The sequence below is a fragment of the Sturnus vulgaris genome, chromosome 1, assembly GCF_052056855.1.
Source record: "Sturnus vulgaris isolate bStuVul1 chromosome 1, bStuVul1.hap1, whole genome shotgun sequence".
Classification (NCBI taxonomy): domain Eukaryota; kingdom Metazoa; phylum Chordata; class Aves; order Passeriformes; family Sturnidae; genus Sturnus; species Sturnus vulgaris.
Window position 1 is genome coordinate 63831820 of NC_142243.1, and position 12183 is coordinate 63844002.

A 12183-nucleotide genomic window follows, 5' to 3' on the forward strand; every position below is an offset into this window, starting at 1 on the left:
TCACTAGATTTTGTAGTGAAGTCAAACAGGAGATAAATTCATGAAAACATGGTCCACAGTGATAGGTAATTTTTCTTCTATGTATCATTTAATATTATGTAAGATGCTGGCTCATTTGAAAGAAGTGCATAGAATGGTGAGTGAAAAGTGAGCAGCTAGAGGTTCACAATGAATTCCAAATAATGTGCTTTTGGACAAAAGATATGCTGTTCACTCTGCAACAGAAAGCTCCCTTCACCTGCAAAACAATTATAGCTACGACTTAACAACACTGCAACTACATGTCTATGGATAACGAGGGCCCTATGCTCTTGTTTGTCTCCCAAATCTTCCATATAGTTTGTGTCTGTTACACCTGCAGACCTCTCTTCTTTCTCCCATCCCACCGTTTTTCATGGAGACTATTTTTGAGATTTACTGCAAAAAAAGCAAAGCAAATAACCTCTAAAATGATACATGACAAAGCTATCCACAGAGCGAATTCAATAACATGTTTTATGTGAAAAAGATATTCTTAAATGAGATTCTGCATTAAAGGTCTACTTACACACCACAGTATTCTGTTCTGCTTTGCAGAACATAACTGCATTTTAGCCTAAGCCTTACTTTTGTCTGATGTGGCTTTTATTTAAAGTTACTGTAGTGTCATACGAGGTCAGTTCACATACATGCATAATTTAACGAAAGTTAAAATGTTAAAAATCTGTCAGAATTAGTTAAGCTCACCTCTTTATCCATACTCTCTAAATCCTCTTTACATAGAGTGTACAGGGGCATTGTTTCAGACATACTTGGCTGGCGTTTCCTCTTAGATGGACCAGGCTGCTCTTCATTTTCACTTGCTGGTAGGTCGTCTTCTTCAAACATTTGCTGTTGATGTGGCTGAACAACTCTGAAAAATTCAGGAGTCTCACATAAGAAAGATTTACTTGGTTCAGAGCTACAAATAAAATCCTATGAACAATTTATGACTGTCATGTATCTATGACTTTGCTTAATAAAGCTCTGTGTTCATCAACAGGTCAGTCAAGTCTCCTGATTAATGCTTTTATTTTCAGCCTGACAGCTAAAGTTTTTATTCTGCCTTTGACAAGGCACTCACTCTTCTGCTTTTGTATTGTTTTTTTAAGTAACCATCAAACCTTTCTTGTTGCCAAGAGCTTCAGTAGTTGCAGATGCCTTGCCCTTAAAATACATTAATATTCCTCCACAAGTGGAGTTTCTCCATCACTTGACAAATTTTATTATTCCAAAAGCAATGCCTACATTCTAAAGCATTTTTCCCGATCTGTGCTAGGCTTTTGAGTCTCAGAGTATACCCTTTTATTTCTCAACCTTACAGACAAGAGTTCTGCATGTAGAAAGAGTACTTCTGCAGTGTCAATCTTCAGACATTTGCCACACGCTAAGCCTGGATAAAATGCAAAACAGCCAGTATTTCTTTTTAGCTAGCACATTGAAATATGGTAGCTTTTTCTTTTAGTCTGTATTCTATTATATTGTTAATTACTGTACTTAATTCAAACATGCAGATACAAAAAGCAGTATAAAAATCTCCATTAAAATGGATAAAATAATCATAGCTTCACGGGAATTGCTTTAGAGCAAAAAAAAAAAAAAAAAAAAAGATAGACTACATGTACAACAGCAGCAGGAGGCTTCTACCTTCCTTGGGTCAATTTTTCTGTGACTATTACTTAAGCACTAAAAACTTCTAGAAGCTAAAGTTACTATACAATACAGATTAACTACCAGTACTGTCACATTAGCCTCCTGGAACAAATTACAGCAGCTCAGCACCACCCAGAATCCAATTCAAAGGTCAAAGCTCCTGGGTCACAAAATATTTATGTTAGTCAAGAGACTGTGCATTTGGAGAATACTACCAACAGCAGGTATAAAAGTGACTGTATTTGAAATCACAAGCAGTTTCAAGCTGAAACTAACAAGTGAGAGACCATCAACCTGTTTCTGAGGGTGACTGACTGAAAAAGGGTACAGTGTAGTCTCTGTGGACAGGAGTTTCTATGCAGAATGGCTGATTCTCATCAAGCCAGGATTTGCAAGCATCAGCTTTAGACCAACAGTCCCCCACAAAAAAAGCCATTACGAACTTACACAAATCTAGTCAGCAATAGGTAAGGTCCCACAAAACTATTTCTCCTTTTGTCAACTTGACAACTTCTTAAGAACATTACCTAAATATCAAGGGTGTTTTTTCGTCCAGAATGTATGAAATCTGAAAGCCACACAAAGCTGTCAATATTGCTCATTCTGACAGCTCATATTTTGCAAATACACATCTCTCTTCTCAGATCCCATGGACAGGTGCAGGAAACTTGAAATCTTGTTTTGAATGGGAAGTTGTGAGGGGAAAGAGCCCAGCCACTGTCATGCTACCCAGACTTGCACCCTCTGCTGCAGGAGACTCCCCAGAAACACAGCACAACTTCCTCAGCAGCCTAGCAGACACATGCCCCTCTCTAGTCTCTTATTCCTGTACAGTGGAATTTCTTGTGAAGCTTAAACAATTTGGATGCTGTGAAAATGAACTAACCAAACTGGTTTTTTGCTAGAGTTTCTCAACACTACTAACCGTTTTTGGGCTGCATGTTTTTCTCTCCCCTCTGCTATGTTTTCTATTTTAAAGATCACACTGTTCTCTTTTGCTACTAAATTGCTCTCAGACAGTAATTTTCACAGGTAGATGACAAAAATAATATGGCATTCCACTGTATTTTCCAAAAAGTTCTTTTAAAGTATTATTTCCTTGTTTTTTTAATATGTAACCTAGGCAGGAAACGTGGCGATGTCATTGACATTCTTAGCAAAACAGAGAATAACAAAAAAAAAGCTATAGGCATCTTACACAACTCTATTAAAAATATGACAAGCTTGACCATTCCAAGAATTACAGAGAAGTTATATGTAGCATGACAGTCAAACAATTTTCTTAGACTAGAAATAAATCTAAATAAGTCTAGCAGATTTTTTAATAACACACTGTCATATGGTTGACAAGAGCTTCTCCTTTTGTACAATAGCATGAGATCATAATTGACTATATTGCACACAAATATTAACTGTAAATTAACTGTATTAATAGCTTTTAAAGGCTTTTGTCAGATATTTTTCCTAGTATTTTCCCACTACTACTAGATAGGAAACACTGGGCCTCCTCATGAAAGCATTCCAAAACCAAAGTGAAGTAAAGTCTTCTTAAAGGCTTGTAAGACATTTTTATTTTGTCAAAAACATTTTTTAAGATTTTACATTTTCAGCTGCCTCTAATGCTTCGTAAAAATTAAAACCATAAAAATACAGGAATTTACATTTACTTTTAATTAAATGAGATTCATAAATATTTTTAAAAAAATAACACCATATTCAACCCTGCAGAGGTTGATTGTTGCTTGCCAGTATTACATGCACAAGGACATATATATGTGCAGTGTCAGTTCAACATTTGTGGAAGTAACAAGCACTATCCTTGATACACCAGGGTAAATGCCAAAATAACATCATCCTCACGAAAGTGTTAAAAATATATAAATTCCAGTCACATGCTCAATTTGGTACTTCATATTTTTGCTGTCATAATACCATTGATAACATTAGGTAGGAAAAATAGTAACTACGAACATACAAATTCAGACAAAAATGTTGTAAGTGAAATTAGTTTATATAAATCTTCAAGTATGACTTAAGCTACCAACATCTCCTTGACACACCTCTTCAAACCAAGCATTTGGTGCATCTTTAGCATTATTTTAAACCAGGGTGCTACTTTTAACTTCTCACATGTAAACGACACCCATGTTTTAAGCCTTCCCTCATCTGTTAGCATATTAGTAGTGTTCACTAAAATGTAACTCACAGTATAACTTTTTTCTTTGGTCTAGTCCAAGCTGCCATTAGCTTTTGCATTACTTTGTACAACACTACATGACACGTCTCATGACCCATTACAATTTTAGTGCTCACTGCAATGTTTGTACAATACTGTTTCTGTATGAAAATGCAAATTGCTGAGATATATAAGGCATGTCAAAGCTCTGATATGCAAGTTATTTTTAGACAGGAATCCTTCCTGTTTTCAGACAAAGAAGAGCTGCTGGCCATCAGCAGCCCCTGAGCAGCATTGCATTCTTTTTCCTTCTACTACAGCTGCAAACTTTGTTCATTCTTCGGATGGGCACAGCAGCCTTGATAAAAGCAGGTGCTCAAGTCTCAGAGCTAAGCACAATGGCAAGACCTGCTGCCTGAAATGTTGACTATATTAACTGAATGCAACTCAGATCTGTAATTCACTGGTGAGAGTTTCACTTCAAATTGCATGTACAAATTTAAACTATATCCAGTTTTAAATTATGTTTCAAGTTGAATCCCATAAAGAAACTAAAAAACACTGAAATCCAACACAGTGAGAACTGAAACAATTCTTATGAAATGGTATTCAGACAACTTGAAGCCCTTTGCAATACCCAGCCCTGCAAGAACCAAGAACCATTGCTATGCCACGTGCAGCTACCATGACCCCAAGGGCTTCCACTCACAGCAGTGCAATTCTGTTTCCCACTATCTGAAATTAAGAATCAGATGAAGATTTGAGAAACTATCAAAGAAAATGATTGGAGGCTTTGACTACACCTACCTGCAACAGGAGCAGCTGTGAGTGCAAACAACTTTAACTGTTTAAAATCAATGGCTTAGTTACAAATATTCCCCTATTTCTGTAAAACGTGAACAAGGGAGCACATTACATCCGTCAAACAAAGGACAAAAAATACACTGTCCTCTACCAATAAATTGCTGTACTAATGCAGTTTTCTCTTAAGACAAGTATTTTATCAAATTTTAAAGCAGATGTGAAGCTTTTTAAAAAAGCTGTGATTGACATATGCTTCAAGACAAAGCTCACAGTACTGCCTCAGCTCTTCCTCAGTCAAGACACAGCAAAGCTGTTTCTATTTGGCTTTTTGTTACTTCTTCACAGCCTTCCTGCTCCGTCTGCACTGTGGTATTAAAACACTGCCTTTCTCCTAGACTTTGCCAAAACACTCCTCAGGATCTTAACTAAAGAAGGTGGAACTGCTCTGAGGAATAGAGACGTGTCCCACTTAAGAGATTAGCATTTACAGGTCTCCAACCGCACCACTAGAACCAAATCAACAGGAAATGAGAATGAAACTAATTTTTCTCCGCATAGATCTTATGCTCATCTCTTCTTACAGCTGCTTAGTTGTGGGGTAAAGTTGCAGCATTGAGTAACTGGATTCACTGTCAGATTAAAACATCTCAATTCTGAGCACTGACAGTCACAAGAAAACCCCACTGAACTGAAATAAAAGAAGAGAGCACAAAGGAGACACAGGCTCACTCCACCCTCAAAATTGTCTGAAGCTCTATGAAACTCAACTAAGAGTACAGCTGAGGTATATTTCTCTCCTTTTCAATAAGATAATGAAGTTAAGAAGCACCTCAGCATTAAAGAAAAATAGTCGTAGGTGTGGACAAACTCTTAACAAGTTGTTGACAAAGGTAGGAAAACCATCAAAACCTATTCTTTGAAAACATTCAGTAATGCAGTGCTATCAACATAACCCATCACACTGAAGCACCTTACAAGTGTCATGACAATTACATATGGCTTTATTTCTAGAAAAATTCCTTTTCACAACAACTGACCAAAAAACCCAAACACTTTTCAGCTCCTCTCTGGATACATGCTGTGTTTTGATTATTTATTTAACGCTCATTTACCATGCCATAGTAAACCAAAACAGACTTTATAAGACACTGTTAAAAAGGAACTGAAAACCGGACATCTTCACAAACAAGAGAGACTCAAAAACCCGGTGTTTTTGGAGGGGAACCTGTGTTTTTCAGAAAAAAGCTGAAATAAAAAAGCTACAAACAGAAAACAACTGAAAAAAAACAGTTTATATGAAATATTTAACAACAGAAGACAGAATGGAAACATAACAAGCTACACTAGGACACTAAATCTTTACAAATGATAACGCTGCTGAAGTGGCACGGGAGGGAGAAGAAAGGTAGAAAACTGTGCATTTATAGTTGTGATTTATATTCTTTGGAAACTGAATTGCTTTGTAACAACTACTGTAATCCGATCATATTGTACAAGGCAACACAGACTACACTTTACAAAGAAAAGCTTTCCCTTTACCTGGATACTTCTTTACCACTGGAATGAACAAGCCTTGCTAAGCTTGTTAGAATTCCAGAAAGTCAGATCTTTTATTTAGATAATTGAGGATGAATTTTACACATCTTTAAGAGACAAGAGGTGCTTTTGCAAACACAAATTAACACAGGTTTTGACAAAGTCCAGAGAGATACTAGCCTTTGTACTTCAAAAAGCAGACTGCCTCTTCCTCCTCCAGAATTAGCGTCTTGACTGTGTGGTCTAAGGAGCACTCAGCCTTATGGCCTTAATTCACAATGCTCAGTCAGCTACACACCTCTTCCATCACTTCTGATATTCCTCAAAAACAAAGTTAATGCCCCATTTGAAGGGATTAGGTGAAGAGGAAAATTTTATAAACAAGAATCAAATGCTATCAGGTATATTTTATTAACAAAAAAACAGTCCAGTATTCTAAGACTCATTAAGAAACATCAAGCTGCCTCACTTCAGAGATCAGTAACTGTAACGTTCTTTAGACTGAACACACTACAAGTGGAATTTATTTGGTTTGACGTTTCCAGTTCCACTTCAGTGAGGCACAAAAAGCCATCTCCAATTGCAGCATCCTGACTTCACTTCAGCTGATTATTCACTTTTGCTCATTTTCTTGGCTTTTTAGAAAGCAAACAAAGTAAAGCAAAAATGCCAATTTGATCAAATGAAAGGATAACGAGAGTAAGATTTACTACAAAAATCTAGAAATGTAGATAATATGACTCTTAGTTATGCTTTAGGTACCTGAAGGATGAGTGTTCACCGTGGACTGGCAAGGTGATGGGAGGAGCTGGAGATTGGATGTACATTGACTGCCCAGATGTCTGTGTGCCTTTCCTGATCAGCTTTCCAGTGTTAGGATCATAAATTCGAACTTCAGGACCAGGTTGAGACTTCGGATGGATGGGTGTTGGGTGAAACAGAGCTGTCTGAAATGTGCTGGGTGGCTCAGGAAACGTGGCAGGACTATTTTCTCTGTTAGATGGAGTTTAGAAAAAAAATTGCATTAGAAATTTAAATGAGCTATCTAACCAGAACGTAAAAAATGAGCATTCCCTTTTCTTATAAAGCAGAAGAGGGAAATGGTTTGGAAAATCTCTGAAGAAACATTTCTTCTCCTCCACCTCATTAAAATCTCACTGAATTTAAAACAGAAAACTGCAAATACAAGATAATGTCATGTTTAAGTTACTAAAATATTAATAAGTGTGCCTTAAAATTGTCTTAACACAAAGTTACTGAAATGGCTTTCAGGTAGTAACAACAGCACAATTAGCATAGCATGATAATCTGCATATATGCAACAAAGAAAAAGCAGGCTATGGTATCAATCTTTCTATTTACTCTCCAAATTTGCTCTGAGAGAAAGTAACACGTAGTATTAACTTGCAAGTCATCCTAATTTTTAAAAATACTAAACTGTCTATGATCACCCTGCTGCATTTTAAAAACATAACTTTAGAAGTCAGCAGAAACACTCAGATCACTCTGCAGGAATCACCATTATAACATACTATCCAATTATGATGAAGTATCACAAAAAAAAAAGCAGCAAGCAAATTGAATAATTTTTAAAAAAATCATCAAATAAAACAGCATGTTATGCTCCATGAAAGCAATGCTATATCAAAAAAAGATTCAATTAATTTGTACCAAATATCAGAAGTGACACAAAACTGAAGATGCTTTTTACCAGATGTTTTTATGGATGCTTCTGAAGCAGTCTTGTAACAATAACACGGTAAACCAATTCCAAGTTTACCTACTCTTTTTCTTGCTATCTTAAGTTCATTTTACATGCAAATGTTCTCAGACTTCTCCCCTCCCCTAGTTTAAGTGCTTTGGAACCATAATCACTATTTCAAGCAGTTTCATTAAGGAGAAAAATCTCTTCCAAATAAGCTGCAAGTATTGGGTTAAAATAAAAGTATTTGCATTAAGATATATATATCGTACTGATTGAAGCTTGGGTGGGGGCAAAGTATGAAGTTAAGATGTATTGTATTTGAAACATGGAAGTAGGAAAAATGATCATGTTTCAGTAAAATGGAAGTGTAAATTAATAGAGGGAGGAAGATGAACATTCATCTAGACATCAAAAAACAATGTTCATAAGCCACTGTCCAGGTTTTTGCTGCGAACTTAGCAGTGTCAGGTCTCTGAGACAAATTAAGCATCCCATGCAAATATTCCAAAATTTGATTAAAAACCATCTGATAGTACTTTCTAAAGACTAAGTATCCTAGTCAAGCCATAAGCAGGCTACATGCCTTTCCCTAACTTATAGGGATCCCATGTCTCTACCTAGTGTCGCATTTGGCAGATTTCCTCACTTCCACATGTTTCTTCTGCTGTCTTCAAAGCCTTACACATCCATGTTCTGCCCTCAAAGGGCATCTTGTAAGTTGAAAGTAAATCTCTAGCATAATCAATGCCACCAGCATCAGTTTAATACAGAAACCCCATTATGCTGTGCTCCTTCCTGTCTACACATGGAAGGGAAAATCCACCTTTTTAGGTTTGCAAGATGTGGGTCTATCCAAACAGACAAGTCAAGAAGCAGAAGCTGGCTTGACAGTACCTTGTCATGAGTTACTTTAGCATGCTACTATTCTGCAGGGGACTGTTACTGACAGCCGTCCAACTTCCTCTTTGCTAATCATGTTTTTGGCTGCCTCTTCTACTTACTGTCACCCTAGTGCACTAATTATTTTTTACCTTTTCTGTTTTGGCACTTCCTTATCATCCCAAAACTGCCTTTCACTACTTCCTTTCTTCCAGTTTTTGCTATCTTCATGCCTTCCAATTCTCCTTAGAATTTTCTATGATATTTTTCTGTTTCTATCTTTCTTGTCACTACCAAATTTTGCCAAAAAATTCCGTACTTTACCAGCTCTTCATGTAGTCAAAGTATGTACATATTTTGGCAGCATGAATGATCCCATGCCTTAGTGGCATTCCCTGTGTTAGCTTATGGATGAACTGAAAGAGGCAATTTCTCCAAATTAAGAGTTTATAACAGTAACTGCTGAAGAAAGTAATGCTACCACAAGTTTTCTCCTCACTGTGCCAGTTACTGAACTGCCTCCTGATTCTTTGACAGTCTTCAGTTTAAGCAAAAGAGAAATGGACAAAACCAAGGAGTTCTTCCATAGAATCCATAAGCATTGAACACCATTCTGAACTTGTCAGAAACCAGTTTATTAACAAATCAGCATTACTGTATGAATAACCTGTTTTCATGGCCCCAATTCCCTCAAGGAATAGCACATACCTGTGTGTTTTGATATAGTCATCCTTTAAGGGAAAGAGTTGTTCCTCAACCTTGTCCCAGCGCTCCAGGCAGCTCCAAAGCCAATCAGGGTTTACAACATGGAGATCCTTGCAGTCCTGAGCTTGCCGTACTTTTTCTGTGCCTATTGCAGAGTCAAACACAACATAACAGTGTTCCCAGAAACACAGAAGATAAACCAGTGTGTAGTTAAAACTAAGAACATTTTGTCATCAATTGTACAGAAAAAAAAAAGCAATACTCCTCCCAGTCCAACAAAACAATCACAGCTAATAGAAGTGACAATCTAAGTAAGATGCAGAACCTCAGACTCAAGCTGGATGAAGGTAACTTTCTGAAGAACTGGCACCATGGACGTAGCCCATTAAGATTTTTACAGAAAATCTCTGCATCCTCTCTGCATGTTAGCTCAGCAAACAACACAAATGCACTTTTGAGTAACATCTCCTTCACTTATATTTGCTAGTAGTCCAAGAAGAAGCAGCTTTTCAATGCTGTTGAAGTCTGACTAACTTATCCTATTAACTTTTTTAGACATAGCCCCCCGTTCATACAGTGTGCTACCTTCTAACAGGCTGTCACCCACTCAACATGTCAGGCTAGCATGCAGTCCAGGTGAAACCACCAACAGTACGGGTTTCAAGTAACAGCTGATCTTAAATTCTGCTCTCTGTGGATGCCAGAACAAGAGAGAAACCCAGTAAAGTTGCTATAAATCTGCCAAATAGCACCAAAATCAGTACTGTGGTTTAATGCCAGCCACTCTGACTCCTCCAACCAATCCAGTGGGATGGGGAGGAGAATCAGGGAAAAACATTAACACTAGTGGAACAAAGTAAAATATAATAATACTAATAATATAAGCCCTTGTCTGTTTTCACACATGTGAGAACAATGAAGCAATAAAGCCTCCAGAAAAAAAAAAATAAAAAAATCAAGTTTCAGAACAATTCTGACAAGGAAGCAAGAACAGTAAATTAATTTGATGTTTCCATCACAGTTCCCTGGAGTTTCATCTTCATGACTGTCATTTAACAATATGATTTTACTTGTTTCAATTAAGATGAAAATCTTGAAGTACCCACACTTCTTCACATAATTTGAAGACGAGACGAAGCAGCTCATCTCAAATATTTGATATCCTTTGTACAGCCTGAACTACAATCCACTGGGATAGACTGATAAACTGAAATGCACTTGAGGATTGACCTAACTAGTTGGTTAGACAGATTAGTTTAAGACATCTGTAAGATTAAAAGACAAACAGAATGGGCAAGAGATAATTCGTCATTTATCAAACTGCTGAAAGTCTGTTTCCCCACCTTTCATCCCCCAAACCCAATGGAATATAGGAGTAGGGCTACATTTTTCTCTATATACACATTTTTTTCTTGGATTTTAGATTAACAGAAAACAAAACTGTGTGCACAAATACATTTCCCTCTTTTTACAGCCGTAAATGCAACCAATTGCACAGTTCAGGATGTAAGAGCTGTACATATAAAGCTTTACTCTACACTAGTATTATTGAAAAAAAGTTAATTTAAGAACTCAAGATAAATACAAACACAAAAACAAGTATTTCAAGATACAGCCCTGTCCAAACCTCTAATGATTTGGACATGTCATATTTTAATTTTTGCCATGAAAGAAAAATAAAACCACTGTCCAAAAATTCAGTAAAAAACAATTTTAGAATTGCAACTGTGTTAAATCCAGCACATCCTTGCAGTTCAAGCAGTTTTAACTGCCTAAAACATAAAACCCAAATAAGGGAGGTCAATGTAGTCCCTGAATCATACATAACCTGATTTAAGAAATCTGTTTTCCAATTAATTATCAGTCACAAAAACAACTGAGAGAAATTTCATGCAACAGTTGCTGGAAATGAGCCAGTTTACGGTACCAGAAGGAGCTTTGACTTGAGGTATTATTAATATTTAATTAACCTCAATAAGAATTGCAGGAATACCTGCAGTTAGAAACAGTTATGTCTAAAGCTGTATTTAATTTATACACAGGGTATATTTCAGAGGAAATAAAGCAAAGGTTCTAAAAGAGAATCAGTTGAAGAGATCTGGGAGGAAACGGATTGAAGAAGTTTAAAGCTTAGCCTGGACATTGCTTTCTTTTGAGAATAAAGGAGAAAAGGAATGACAACATCAGAAAAACAAACCAGTAAGAAGACGGCTGTTATATAAACAGGATGGTAAAATCAGGTTAGTAAGAGTTTCAGAGCAAAAAAAAAAAAAAAAAGGCGGCAACAAGAGCAAGAAGCCTGGTAGAAGTTTAGGTACCTGTGCCTGGTATTAGATACTGAATCAAATATCAGACTCAGCTGGCAATACTGTCCTGCACATAACAGCTCTGGAGCTGACTGAACATCACACACATAGACGTGCTTTCACTGGTCAGCACGCACAACAGGTAACCAGAGCTGCTGGACACACAGGTCTATGCTGCTCCTTTTGGACTTCATCAGGGGAAACATGGACATAACTGTAAAATTGCACCTTCACCTCATGTTAAACCTGTCAAGTTACATAAGGAGATGGTTTTCACCAACTGTTTTTCAAACTCATGTTTCTGCACCGGTGTCAGGTGTTTCATTTTCCTGCCCCTTCCTCCCCACCCCCACACTCTGCATTCACACATCTGATTGTTTCATGCTGGATGTATGCTCAGG

At 37.0% G+C, this 12183-nt stretch overlaps 1 protein-coding gene across 1 annotated transcript in view; it reads right to left on the reverse strand.

The window, feature by feature from the left end:
- CTDP1 (CTD phosphatase 1) overlaps nt 1-12183 on the reverse strand; it is a 99301-nt gene that overhangs the window by 54144 nt on the left and 32974 nt on the right. The window contains exons 9-11 of the mRNA XM_014877703.2: nt 9480-9621; nt 6950-7180; nt 727-892 (exon numbers count right to left, since the gene is read on the reverse strand). Coding sequence (XP_014733189.2) covers nt 727-892; nt 6950-7180; nt 9480-9621 — 539 coding nt within the window. The remainder of the gene's footprint in view (nt 1-726; nt 893-6949; nt 7181-9479; nt 9622-12183) is intronic.